The sequence below is a fragment of the Melanostigma gelatinosum genome, assembly GCF_949748355.1.
Source record: "Melanostigma gelatinosum genome assembly, chromosome: 2".
Taxonomy (NCBI): Eukaryota; Metazoa; Chordata; class Actinopteri; order Perciformes; family Zoarcidae; genus Melanostigma; species Melanostigma gelatinosum.
Window position 1 is genome coordinate 22,183,035 of NC_136635.1, and position 14,292 is coordinate 22,197,326.

The 14,292-nt window shown below is 43.5% G+C and overlaps 2 protein-coding genes across 2 annotated transcripts in view; both read left to right on the forward strand.

Moving 5' to 3' along the window:
• The first annotated feature begins 184 nt into the window (after nt 1–184).
• On the forward strand, nt 185–6,256 carry lrrc28 (leucine rich repeat containing 28). Its single transcript, XM_079292725.1, has 10 exons — nt 185–303; nt 759–1,000; nt 1,124–1,164; nt 1,523–1,560; nt 1,852–1,989; nt 2,749–2,955; nt 3,070–3,172; nt 3,403–3,587; nt 4,136–4,295; nt 4,448–6,256. Exons 2-10 carry the CDS (start codon nt 833–835, stop codon nt 4,515–4,517), a joined length of 1,110 nt encoding a protein of 369 aa, XP_079148851.1. The 5' UTR covers nt 185–303; nt 759–832; the 3' UTR covers nt 4,518–6,256.
• Nucleotides 6,257–10,494: 4,238 nt separating this feature from the next.
• The window catches only part of LOC306786942 (synaptosomal-associated protein 25-A-like), a 30,049-nt gene continuing 26,251 nt past the window's right edge, over nt 10,495–14,292 (forward strand). The window contains exon 1 of the mRNA XM_079281895.1: nt 10,495–10,599. The gene's annotated coding sequence lies outside the window, so the exon portion shown is untranslated. The remainder of the gene's footprint in view (nt 10,600–14,292) is intronic.

Consider the following 14,292-nt stretch of genomic DNA (forward strand, 5'->3'; position numbering starts at 1 on the left):
TACCGCTATCACTTCACTACTTGAGTAAATGTACTTACTTTACACCTCTTCGTGAGGGGTGTATGTCATTGATGATGCAGTTTAACGATGAAACAGCAGGCGGCAGCAGCGAGGCGGTCTGCAGTGAATTTAGAAAGAGAAGAAGAAGCAGACTAGCAGTAAACGTTGTTTACCCCCCGACGGAGCACTGTTGTTGCTGCTCAACAGCCCCTTGCTCAGCGTCAGCTTACAAACATACATTCGGGCGGTGTCACGTGCATATGTGGAAAATAAAGTAGGATAAAATGGTCCCGCACAATTAAGGTAAATAACTGCTCTCTGTGTGGCGTTTTGTTACCTACAATAATGTGCTAATATCAGCTGCTTAGCTAGCATGCTAATGGCACGACGGATATAAACACAGACGGGCTCATTGAAAGCTAGCCTGCATTAGCACACCGCTAGCTACAGGCTGAATTGTGGGTTTTGTTTGCCTCATATAGCGACACCGTTTTTATAGAATACACACAGAATTAGGAATATGGGTTCATTTTTGTCTCTGCTCGACACTAATATCCCTCCGCTGTATGTGTGCCTGCGCACTATTTACTAGAGTTACGCATGGCGCAGAGGCATACAAGTCACTGGGTGCGAAAACGTTTTGGTTTTAATAATCCTGTTGCATGCTCTATTATCCTGGTTTTTGTTCCCAGCTGCAACGGTCAAAGCCCCAAACGCTGCTGTGTCCTGACGCCTCTGTTCATCTGCTCTTCGTTCAGGAAACAGTGATGCCATAGAGAAAGGAGGCACTGCCAAGTCTCCTCCACCGAGGGGAGGAGAGGTTTCATCAGAAATGGCAGCTGAGCTCCATGAAGCTATTTTCGTGGCCAAGCAGGAGCGCCACAAAAACCTGTTCCTGAACTACAGAAACCTGAATCATTTCCCCGTAGAGCTGCTGAAGGATGAAGGCCTGCAGTTTCTGGAGAGACTGTACATGAAGAGGAACTCTCTCACAACGCTGGTATTCCTGTGCAGCACATGTTGACTCTGCATGACTCGAGACCGCTTTGCAAATGTTTTAGAAGCTGCGTTAGTTCAGCGGGGCATTTACACAAGTTAATGTTCTGTTTCGCTCTCTCATCAGCCTGACAATCTTGCTCAGAAGCTCCCAAATCTAATTGAACTGTGAGTATCCAGCAATGCTGTGTTTTGTTTTTGTGCAAATAATCACAACAGTTGTTATTTGACAGAACAGAGTTGCCTGAAACTACACGTTCCATGACATAAAACTGGCTGATGTAACAGGAGAGGTGGCTGGTGAACTGTGAACTGACGACATGTGTTGTAATCTTTGTACTTTGCGCAGAATGAGGCTGTCTGATGCATTCCTAAATTGTAACGCTGACGGACTATTATACTTTAGAATTATGGCCAAAAGTTAACTCCAGAATTACATTGACATGAAAATAAAAGGCCTCTCACACATTACCTGAGATCAAACAGTTTGGTCTATTCAAAGTGTAACTTTTTTTTCTCCTTTAAGGTATTTGCACTCAAACAACATCGTCATTATTCCTGAAGGTAAGTCCTCTGATCCCTTTGTCACTTAGCTTTCACTCAACAGCATGTGACTTCCTGGCTTTGGTGAAGTCTTTATGGCCAAAGACATCTGAACACTAAAACACAGATTTAAAGTAATTCAACAATATTAAAATCTCTCAAAGTTTAAGAAAAAGATTGACAGAAACTAAACGAGCTCAGGCTGTTGAAATCAAGCACAACACACATTCATTTCTTAATACTGATATAAAAAGTGCTGGTTAAGTTTTGTCTTTTCATCATAATGAGGGCAACTGTGGTTTTGGTCCCCAGCTATTGGAAACCTGGCCAGACTGCAGTCATTGGACCTGAGCAACAACGCCCTCCAGTTCCTCTGTCCAGAGATTGGCCGACTACGGTCTCTACGGCACCTGAGACTCTCCAATAATCATCTGAGATGCCTTCCTCCAGGTGAAACACAGCAGCTGTCAGTCTGTCATTTCCTCCTCATGGTATTCAAATGTGATTATGAAAAACACAGTTGAAATTGAAGTATATATATATATATTTATATATATATTTATTTATTTATTTATTTATTTTTATATATTTATTTATTTATTTATTTATTTATTTATTTATTTATTTATTTATTTATTTATTTATTTATTTATTTATTTTACTTGTTTGTAAATTACTTGTTTGTAACACATTTATACTTCATTCACGGTATAAAGTCAAGACATTTTACTTGTAACATTTCCCACTAAGTTATATTATTGTTGGTGATTGTCAAGTTTTGTTTTTTTCTTGTGAGAACAGCAGTCTGAATGGAGTTGTAAGTATTTAATTTGCCAGCAGGGGGCAAAAGAGCTTCTCAACCAAACTGAACCGGATAGCAGCGGCACTGTCCTCATCAACAAGATGGAGCGCGTGTCTTTAAAAATGTGTGTCCAGATGATTATGTTTTCATTTCATTTGATTCTGGAGGATTAACAACAACAAGTGTTGTTCAACTTGATGTTTTAATGGCGTGCTATGATTTAAAGTTTTCAACCTCAGTACATTTTGTGAATAATTCAGAAACATTGGTGACCGCTTGCCAATTTGTTATGTCACGTTTCATTGCATTTAAATCTCAGTCCGATGATGAAAGGTCTCGGGTATTTCTTTTGTTTGAAATGGCCGACATCTAATCGGTAAAGACTGTTGCTCGTGTCCCACCTTCAGAGATCGGCGATCTGCAGGACCTGGAGACCCTGGAGGTGTCCATGAACCAGCTGATGTCCCTCCCGGACCGGCTGCACCGCTGCGCTTCGCTGCAGAACCTGACAGCCGACCACAACCTGCTGGGCCACGTTCCCCGGCAGCTCTGCTGGCTGCACCGCCTCAACCAGCTCTCCATGGCCGCTAACCGGCTGACCTTTCTCCCGCTCGGTCAGTAATGCGCCCCCCCCCCCCCCCCCCCCCCCCTCATCTGTGTGTGGCCTTAGCGATGTAGATACTGTGAGCGAGGCAATGTTAATATCTGCGTGTGTTTGTGTGTCTCAGATCTGGGCCGATCACGAGAGCTGCAGTTTGTGTTCGTGGACAACAACGTGGACCTAAAAGGCCTTCCCTCCTACTTGTATAACAAGGTCATCGGCTGCAGCGGGTAACGGAGCTCATCAAAGTTTGGGTTGTTGGTTGTGCGCCGTTCATTTGACTTGGATCACTTCAACTTATTTAGCCAGTTTGAGTTTGTTTAGCTGTACATTGTTTAGAGAGTGGAATCATATTTTACATCAGTAAAAATCTGATGGAAACACCATAGAAGAAATTGAGCTACACAATGTTGCATGTGAGATTACAAAAAAAAATAATCAGCGTGCCGCTCCCGTGCAGGTGCGGCGTGCCAGCCCACGGGTTGGTGGGCGACCCGGGGGAGGCGCCGGGCGAGGCGCTGAGTCGGGCTCTGGTCGGGCTCCCGGCCGAGGTGAAGGTGGTGGGCTCAGAGGCGGACAGCGTGGTTCCCCTGGAGGAGATCGCCATGAGAGCCCTGCACCGCATCTACCACCAGCGCCCGACAGGTGAGGAGCGCTGAACACCGCATAGATGTATGAATGTGGCCAGCTGGGCCTCACTGACCGAATAGACTCTAACCGACACTTTAGCTTGTTGGCACTGTTGGTTATTTGTTTATACTGAGCAGCTGTCAGCCTCTGACAGTCGGCAGCAGGGGTGTTGAGATTTACTGGTATTGGTGGTAACCGGGATATTATAGCAAGTATAATGTCAATAATGCACATAAGATAAGAACTCTTGTTCCCCACAAGTGATTTTGTTGCAGTTGACATTGAATTGATGGCAGATGTTCGGCCTGGTGGATGATTTTTGTTTAGTTTGTTTTAAATGATTTTGGCCACAATAATCGTGAAAATCTGCTATTGTGAAAGCTGTGACTCCACTTCAAAGCTTGGAACTGTATAAACATAAAGCCAACTGAGGAAAAAAAAGAAAGTTGAACGACAATAAATGCAGCAAACAAGCAAAATGAAAACACCTCTCACTGGAGATTCCACTCCATCAAGTCACATAAAATAACTTGGTTCTGACTGCTTCTTTTTTTTATTTTTAGACCTCAGCTTGCTGCCTCCCATCACCCTCCCCAAGAGCCTGCTGGACCTGCTGCAGTTCCCCCTGGGACACTGCCACCGCTGCAGTCAAACCATGTTCACCATCATCTACCCCAAACTCTTCCCCCTCCGTGACACGGCACTGGCAGGCGTGCACCGCAGGTCAGAACAAGCGCACCCTGCGTTCCCTTTGAGGTTGCCTACAGAGCCACGGCAGAACACTGACCGCCACATGTAGAAACCTCCCTCTTTATTTTTCTCTACGAGTTATGAGCAGTCATCTTTCTCACCGATTCATTTTTTCCTTTTTGAAGGACGACAGTGAGTTTCGTGGCCTACTGCTGCTCCAGTCGCTGCCTCCGGACCTTCGACCTCCAGGGATGACGTCGTTTCCTCTTCCCTGCACACGTTTGCTCGGGAACTGCCGAGCGGTTTCCAGAAAGGCGGCAGATAACGGCACGTAGTTTGTGTGCATCTCGGGGGGGCGGTGAGCCCTGCGCTTCGGCGGCGGTACGAAGGCGGGAAGGACAACGGACACGTTCGGCGAACGTTTCAAGTGCAAGACTCAAAACCTACGTGATGTTCCTGAATCCAACCAACGGGGAGGAAAGTAATTCTCTGTGTGTTCTGGGAGGTCTACATAATAACTACCGTGTGTGAGGAGTAAACTTAAAGTATTAGACCTGAAGTCACTACTAACAAAGGGGCACTTTGTAAGAACACGCACTGTTTGATTTTTGATGAAATCTGCCATTTTTCACACAGAGGTTTATTGCAGCAGACATCCCGTTGATTGTGGAGTCGTATTCGAGGTATTAGTCTTTCTAGTACAAGGGGGGCAACGGCCATTTGTTTCACGTGTAATTTCCAGCAGCAGGCACAGAGACGTAATACAAAATATAAATGTATTCATAAAATCAGTAAAACAGAGTTTGCAGCGTCAGTCATTTTGGAAAGGTAGCCATTGTTTTATAAATGTGACTGCTGTTGGAACAGGATTTGCTATGTTGTTAACATGCTACAAACAAATGGGTTTTTATCTTTGCATTAACTGTGGTGAAAGATTAGCATGAACCCAAAACGATGGAACAGGTTTACACGTCTGAGGTCAAAGATCTCTGTCGGGAATCAGGTTTGTGCTCATCAGAGGTTCTCATGTTAAACTGATGCTCGTGTGCTCATGTTCATTAATTCAATTCATTTTTGTATAGCCCAAAATCACAAATTTGCCTCAGAGGGCTTTACAATATGTACACATTTGACATCCTCTTGTCCCGGGACCCTCACATCAGAACAGGAAAAACTCTCCAAAAAAAACCCTTTAACGGGGAGGAAAGAGGAAGAAACCTGTGGGAGAGCAATAGAGGAGGGATCCCTCTCCCAGGATGGACAGAAGTGCAATGATGTCATGTGTAGAACAGGATAGTGAATTACAACACATTCAATGTAATTACAGCACATTCAATGTATGACACAACCACGACAGGAGGCAACACCTGGTCCAGGTAAACCCGGATACACAGGAACCTGTGAGGCGAGAAAGCACAGAGACTCTGGTGAAGAAGCAGGTCAATAATGTGCATTAATGGTATCGGTAGTATGAAATAGTAATGTGAGTAATAATAAAAGTGATATTAGCAGTTGGAGTCAGCAGGGCCATGGTAGGAGGAAGGTCCAGATGAAACCATGCTCCATGGAAACCTGTGAGGAGAGGAAGCACAAGGACTCCGGGGAAGAAGTAAAGTTAGTAATGAGCATTAATGGGACATCAATGCATACAGACGGAGGTGAAGAAGAGGAGGAGAGAGGTGCTCAGTGTAGGAAGTCCCCCTGTAGTTTTTGCTTATACCAGTTTGTCCATGGGCCGGTCCAAGGCAAGCCAGAGCCAGCCCTAACTATAAGCACTATCAAAGAGGAAAGTCTTAAGCCTACTCTTAAATGTGGTGAGTGTGTCTGCCCCCCGGACAGAAACGGGAAGCTGGTTCCACAGAAGAGGAGCTTGATAACTGAAGGCTCTGGCTCCATCCTGCTTTTTTGTGCATTACTGTGTTGTACTATTCTAACTTATCTTTTGTTTTTGATTGTGTTAAGTTTGGCAGTAAATGTTGACTGATTATAACATCTTTCTGTGAATTTCTGTCTCTCTTTCATTTTTTAAATTAATTTTACACCAAAGACTGTTTGTCAGAGCGGAATGCATAAAAAAGGTGTTAATGTGACAGTTGGACATTTGCATGTTAACGTCACATTGCAATGATTTGTGGGTAATTCCCTTAGGCTAAGTCAGCATACCATGCTGACTTACGGAAAGGGTTCATAAAGGGCTCAACATGTCTGCCTGAGAGCCCTCAAACACTCGATGATTTGACAGTGGGACATCCCTAAACCCTCACGGACGTCGCGGGAGCGCGCCTCAAAGTCCTTGAGTCCGTAAGGTGGGACATTGGGATTTGGCCATGGAGACGTAAAAAAAAAAAAGGTAAACAAAGAGGACGGATCGCGTGTGTTCAGCCTGTCTTATGACATTTACTAGAAATATTTGTCTTTTCATGATCTGATATTTCCCTCAATAACTTGTATCATGAATACAATTAAAGTCAGAGAGCTGGAGAGACAAAACACTTCACACAATGTATCATCATCTCATTCAGTCACGTGAGGCGGATCATTTCTGAGTGTTTGAGTTGTATAATTGAAGAAACAATAATCATATTCTGGGTAATTTAATAATGACGTCACAATTCCAAGGAACTATTGTTACGTGTGTATCAACAGCTTTCTGAAATGCTGTCTGTGAGTGATAATGGAGGGCTGTGGAGCAGGAGGCACACAGCGGCAGCGTCGCCAGGATCGATGGCGTGTTGAGATGATCCTCTCTGGCTGCAGCTCCAGCTCTCTGCCCTCCCTCTGGGAATATCGCATCTCTGCTGACTGCACTCATGAAACAACACAGATTCATATGCTGCATGTTCACATGAAAACATATAGGCACACAAGCCACACACACACACACAAAGCATGATGAAAGTCTACGTTATAAATACAAGATCTGCACCCAATGTGAGGATCAGAAAATGCATCCATTAGTCTATTTACTGTATCTATAATGTTCGCCATATCAATGATAATACATTACTTTTGCTATCAATTTCAACCCCTTATCTGTCCATTTCACCATGTATCCTTCTTTTAGCTTCCGGTAGCGATTGGAACAGTTGTGATCATTACCCGCCTTCAGCTATCTCTTTTAATCGTTTAACTTATTGTTTGTATCGCTCTGCTCACTTGCTATGTTTTCACACGTGGTGTACAGTCTGTGGTTACAGCAGACTCAGTATGTGGACAAATAGGCTGTGTCTATTTTATTTAATACAATCGTATTTCTATTTTTTTCAAAGTTGGTTGGGAATCACTGCATGTGGCACAAGCCGAGGCTGTTAAACTAATGAATTACAACACTTTAACAGTGATTGCTCTACAGATATGGATTATCGTGGGCCCGGTATTGTTGCAGGTTTTTCTTAGCACCCAAGTCGGCAAAGCAGCTAACTGTGTGTAGCTGTTGAGTGGAGCCCGTGTTGTGAGACACAGCATGCAGCAGCTCAGTCGTTTCCTGTGGTAGAGCGCGAGGGGTGACTGACAGACGGAACAACAGCCGGCTGGAGCGCATGGAGATGTCACACGAACTGTGCCATGTCACGTCACGATCACAGAATGGTCATTTCTGGGGAAAGTGTCCTGTTCACATCTCAAATCTGCTTCAATCGGTGGCAACACAGCGAGTGAGATCAATTGCGCTGTTGGATCATTAATGTGGGAGGGAGGTGTGGAAGGGCCGGTGATGATCTGAGCCACGCGCGGCGCAGACGGTCGATCCTCCTCCAGATCCTCTGTTGAGCCGATGTCTTTTATACGACCCGACGGGTTAACTGGATGTTCTGCTGTTAAAAAAGATCAATGTCAGTATGATGTTTATCTAATGGCAGCAGTGATGAGTGTTCAACAGTCACATGTGTTGAACTGGGAGGTGAGAAGCGGAGAGTACATCCGTCCTCACCTCTGCATGTCTCTGACATTACCTCCCTGACATGATCTTTCCGGAGTCGCAGTATTTAATGAAGGCGCTGTGTCTCTGACCTTTGACCTCCCGAGTGCAGGCTGTTTTATCAAAGAGTTCCATTTCAGCTGCACTCACTGTACACAGCTGCAGAAGTAACGGTCACACAGGACACAAATGGTTAACAACCATCGGGCAAAAAATTCATACCAAAAAGACAAAAAACAACAACAAATGTCGACGGTTCCGGCTAACTGGCCGAGAACATACTCTCAAGAAACTGATTGATGAAATGATCGTGCAGCGTTTCAGGCCCAAAAGGCTGTTTTTGTAATGATTCTCGTCAGTGGTTTTAATCTATAATTCATCACATTCAGTTCAGAGAAAGAGCCCGTCGTCCTTCTTTAGTTTGGTTCCTGACAGTTTATTTTTGGGAGGATATTCATGTGTCATTTGACTCACGTGTATTTGATTATGTAATGTCAAGGACTTCGGGGGCAAACAGTGAGGAGGATGTATATGGGCACATATGTGCCCTGATGGGATGAATATGACAGGCAATATTAAGGCTAAGATAGGTTAAGATAGACTTTATTGTCCCGAAGGAAATTTGTCTTGGACACATACAGCTGTTAAAAAACACAAAAATAACAAAGTGCATACATACAGTACTATGCACAGACTGCCACCAGCCAACAAATATATTGAACACTGCCCATCGCACAACACACCTGTAGTCATCGTAACAGTGTACATAATATGTACAGTAAGAGTAGAGCAGTCTCATCAACGTAGAATCATCATAGAAAGCACATGTGTCCAGTTAAGATACAAATCAGCGTTACAGGGGTTGGGCTCTGGCTAGCTTGCCATTTCGGGCTTTGATGGACAGGAGGACAAAGGAGTCCTCAAAGCGGTTGAGCCTGCACTGGGGGACTCTGAAGCCTCTGCCTGAGGGAACAAGCTGGTATTCAGGGTGGAGGACATGGGTGGGGGATGCTGTCTGACTCCCATGAGTTTCATATTTTCAATATTAGCATGCTCTATATTGTTGCCATGCAGTGTTTGCGGTGCAGGCTGAGCTTAAAGTGGGATCAGGTGATGTTTTCTTCGCATGAGGTGTTGGTGGTTCAGTGTTAATTACGCAATTTATTGAATTGAGCTGATTTTAAAAATGAGTTGAATTGAAAGAGAAGACATGGTAGCTCTAGTTCTAACCGCATCTTTTGATATCTCCCATCAGTGGGTCAGTGTCTCTGTGGGAAATGAGAACTACTAAGTGATGGTGGTGTGTGAGTGTGTGTGTGTGTGTGTGTGTCTGCACATGTGTTAGTACGTGCATGTGCAGACATCAGTGTATCTCAGGTGGTACCTGCAGAACTTTGTGCCATTTCAAGAGTCCCAGCGGGTTATTGTCTGCACAAATGGAAAGAAGGTCAGATGTGTGAAGAAGCTGGAGTGGAGGAAACATTAGAGCGCTGCACACTTTGACTCTCTGCGTCACTCACTTCGTCTCTCTCTGTCTCAGTCGCTCACAGTGAATTTTAATGCAGAACTCCAGATTGTATGTATGCCTTATAACAATGTCTAGAAACGTTGATTCATACAGTATATTTGCATTTTATTATATATCTTTAATCAATAGTTCTATTTTATTCAGTATTTGTAATGTTTCTTTTACTTATCCTGGTTGAAAAATAATTGAGATAATAAATATATTATTATATTAAAAGTAAAAATGAATACTAGCCTACTTTATTAAAATACAAGTTGTATTTTAAGGAATCCCCTCTCTGTCTTTTCTTCTTTTTTTTAACTGAAGTTATTTATTTAGTTTCATCAGTTTTATTAGGCAGTCTCAGATGTGACGGACTACTACTGTGTTCTACAGATGCGTGTGAAATCTTGCATCTTTCAGCCACCCTGTGACGTCAGAGGGCGCGGCCATTTTGTTGGCAGCATCAAGTTAACACAATGAGGACGAATGTCAGGTGATTCAACCATCAAAGTAAAAGCCACCAAAATATCCACCAGACACAAATGTGAAAAAACCTGAGCAGCACGTGCCTGTTGTTGGTGAGGAAGAATTTTCTAGACGTTCGAGCGCCACGGGGATGTTTCCGTTTGGTCTGTTTTTTGGGATATTCAACGACGAAATATACGTTTCATTTGACCTCACAGGGAGTTGACTTGATACGGTTTTATTTCGTAAAATATTAAGAGGAAGTGCGTGACTTCTTAGTCCGTCTCGCTTTACACTTGTTGGTGGAGGAGGAGGCGGCGCGTTTCCACCGGGGACAGTCCCGTTGAGTGGAGCGGCAGCACGGTCGGACATTTTCAACCTGTGACGAAACAAATACAGCAAAATAAATAGAAGAAGAAGAAGAGGAGCAGTGTAAAATAAACAAGGTAGGTCTGACCAGTTTGGCTTTCCTTTAAGTCCACTGTTAAGGAAAAAAAACAGAACAACACCACGTGAACTTTGAATTATTCATAAAATATGTGGCTGTCTTGTTAAAGTTTCCACCGGCGACGGTTTGATTGTCTGTGATTAAAGCGAATGTCTTTGCTAATTTTCAAAGCCCACGAAATCATATCTGAAGGCGAAATCAGTGTAAATGCCCCTGTGGTGTTGCTGTAGCACCGATTAATGCGCATTAAGCGTCGCACTTTGCGGCGTTTTCTGTGTCCGTGTTTGGAGGGGAGCTTCCGTCTTAAATATATTACAGGATTAAAGTAGTTGTTTGTTATCAGGATTCAATTAAAGGACAAGGCAGCCTCTGGGAAGCTGTTTCCCTCTCTAAAAGATTGCGCGTTGAGGCGGACGGTTTCAGCACCGCGGACAGCTCCGGAGCAAACGAGCTCGAGCTGGCAGAAACACACGTGAGCTTCACCAACAAATCAGAGCTGTTGGTGTTGAAATATATGTCAAAGTCTCTTTATTTTTCATTATACAAGCAGTGTGTGTGTGTGCGTGTGTGTGTGTGTGTGTGTGTGTGTGGGGGGGGGGTTATCCGGTTGTGAAACCAGGCGGAACGAGGCACGCCACGAGCGACAAGTAGAGAACTAGATCTGCCTTTGAGAAGCAAGAGGATTGCGTTGTCACGTTTTGGTCGATGGGAATTGAGATGGACATTGTTTTGCATCGGTCTCTTCGGAGTAGTCATGGCCACGGGGGTGTTGTGATGGAGGAGAGGCTGTCTCTGGCTACGATGTGATGATTCCCTTTTGACTTTATGTTTACATCTCTCTGTCTGTCTGTCTATCTATCTATCTATCTATCTATCTATCTATCTATCTATCTATCTATCTATCTATCTATCTATCTATCTATCTATCTATCTATCTATCTATCTATCTATCTATCTATGTGTCTGTCCATCTGTCTGTGTTCTGGGAGAGTAGTACGTTGTGGTTAAAAGCACGCGGTAGGAAGGCCAAAGCACTGTTGTTGTTTGGCACACCTAGAGTTTGGCAACGGTTGTGTTCCTGTGTCTCCATGCGGGGGATACGGGAACATACATAGTTACCTCTCTGACTCACTGAAACAATATTTGTAGAGACATGGTTATTGCGTCTGCCTCATTATGTGTGATGTTTTTACTCACAGCCGTTTTATTGTCGAAGAGAACCACACCTCCATTCCAGGAAAAACAGAGCGTCACACAGAGTTTTGGCCCTCCCTGCTTCCCGTCCCGCCACCGTCTCTGTGTTACAGTAATGTCAGAGAGGACAAAGAGCTCAAGTCAACCCGTAAGCAGGTCAACACCATGTGTATTGTCGTTGTTTGGCAGCCCAGTGTTATTTGTTTTCCAGGAGTAAACAGATAGATACTTCAATTAGGACAGGAAGTGACCACGGAGCATACTACGCACGCTGATACCTCAGTCAACTAAAACGTACCCAGCCTCGTTAGAGCCGAAGGCACCAACTCATGCGGCCTTTTCTATTGAGCTGATATGCGGAACCATCAGCACATTGACTCCCACACAAAGTTAGAAATTCTAAAACACATCATTTAAAACCAAAAGTCTGAGTGAGCTGTTTGCTAAACACTGCCACTGAAATCAAACACCCAATTAGCAGTCGCCTGTACCCAGAAAGCACCGATGAAAACACTTGTAATCACTTAGAAATCAGAGCTTGAACACTATAAATAGGACAGCCTGTGTTGTGTGCACGACAACAGAGGACAATAAACTGAATTTAGTTTGCAGTGCAACAGAGTAATTCTATTCATGTCACCTTCATTTAAAGTAATTGTGTGTGATACTGGAGTACTGGAGTATATGAGTGTCGACAGTAAACACATTGCATATACGTTGTTCATAATCTTTCTTTTAAAGCGTGCTACAAATCAAAATCAAAAAGACTCGCGATAAAAGTCTTTTACACTTCTAGTCAGTTGGCATGTGGCAAGAGCTATTTATTTTGCGTTTGTGTGTTATGTTGTGAAGCAAAAATATCATTTTTAGACACCTCGGATTAATATCATTGACTTGCTGCTAGAAAAACTACGATGGAACGCCACTCAAAGTCAGAGTTCCTACTTGTAAACTCAATCTACCCCGACTTCACGAAGAAGTTATCTTCTTGTGTTATCTGACTTCACACAACAACGGGAGGGTACATTGTAAATGGTAAAACCATCAACTAAAAGGCAATGTAAAGTATATTTAGCTTGCATTTAATTAGAACAATACAGACAATCACACACCAAAACCTGTTCTGTTCTGCATGTAAACTGATGTAAACAATATTTCTCCCCTGTTATAAGGTAGCTGCTTACATTTAACAGTCACACGGTAAAAAACTGTGAAAATGCCCCCAAAACATGTGGAGGTTGTACTCAAAGAAACATCACTTCAGCGTCACAGTCAGCCATGTTTGTTTTTGGCATTGTGAACCCGGAGTGTCTGGAAGGCAGCATTATATAGTTTTGAACCTGGTTAGTTGTGATTTCTCCTTCGTTGAAAGAGGTATTTGTTGTTTTTGCGCTGATTCTCCACACATGAACATGAAGTCAGGGCGCACGAATAATCTATTTGCAGCTGAGAAAATGGTTCTTGCCTCGACTGTCACACAACCCCCCCCCCCCCTCATTACCCACCGCTCACCCATCCATCACCCTGCCCACAGAAGAATGGCGAGAAATTGCCACCAGCCTCCCGCTACATCTGTGGGAAAAACAACACAGACGACTCTTCCTCTTGTCCCTTTTCACAGTCACACCGTTTAATTAATTCCCCTCTCCTTGTTTAAGCGTCTCGTGAATCTTTTTGCTCTCTCCTTGTTGAATTTCAACAGTGATCTGCTACAAAAGTGCCAGATGGTAGAAAAGAAAAAAGAACAGGAACATCCATGAACGCACCTTGATCACAATCTTCTCTCTCAGTGCATGTTGCTCACTTAAGCAGGGAGATCGCGTTTGCAGTCCATTCTTGGCAACTGCTGCTTTTCTAACCATGTGGGATTTTTATATACAGATTTGTTTTTGGCATGGCCTCTTAAAACTTGTTAATGGCGCATTATTCATCAGAATAGTTTGTCATCTTTGGCTATGAATCCATATTTTATGGGAGGGACAGCTGCTTTTAGAAGCCCCGCAGGATGTCTTTGGGCTCGCCCACACAGTGTGTACTTGGAGTTAAACCGTTTGTGCTACTTACAGAGGTGTGGACTTGAGTCACATGACTTTAGGGCTTGCAATTCTCTTAAACACTAATGGCTCGTGACTTTAGACTTTACTATTTTGATTTGGAGTGACTTGGTATCCTTCCCAAGAATAAATAAAGGATAAAAATGATGCTATTAAAAAAAAAAAGGGAATCAATTCCCCGTTTTTCCATCATGCGTGAGGGGAAAGGTCTGGTTTGACAGTCTAGTCTATATATATATATATATATATATATATATATATACATATATATATATGTGTGCATATCCACGCTTTATGATTCGGGATGACACAGCAGATCTGTAGTAACCCGATTCCTCTGCGCCTCAACCCTCTTTGTCCTTTTAACAGTTCATCGATTGAGTTTTCTCAAACACAGAGCAGTCTTCAGGAGGAAAAAACTACTTTGAATAACAAACGTACAA

Coding starts and splice junctions, on each gene's coding strand:
- lrrc28 (XM_079292725.1), top strand. CDS start 833: ATGGCAGCTGAGCTCCATGAAGCTATTTTCGTGGCCAAGCAGGAGCGC. Junction 1,165..1,522: donor CTCCCAAATCTAATTGAACT/GTGAGTATCCAG, acceptor TTCTCCTTTAAG/GTATTTGCACTCAAACAACA. Junction 2,956..3,069: donor GCTGACCTTTCTCCCGCTCG/GTCAGTAATGCG, acceptor TGTGTGTCTCAG/ATCTGGGCCGATCACGAGAG.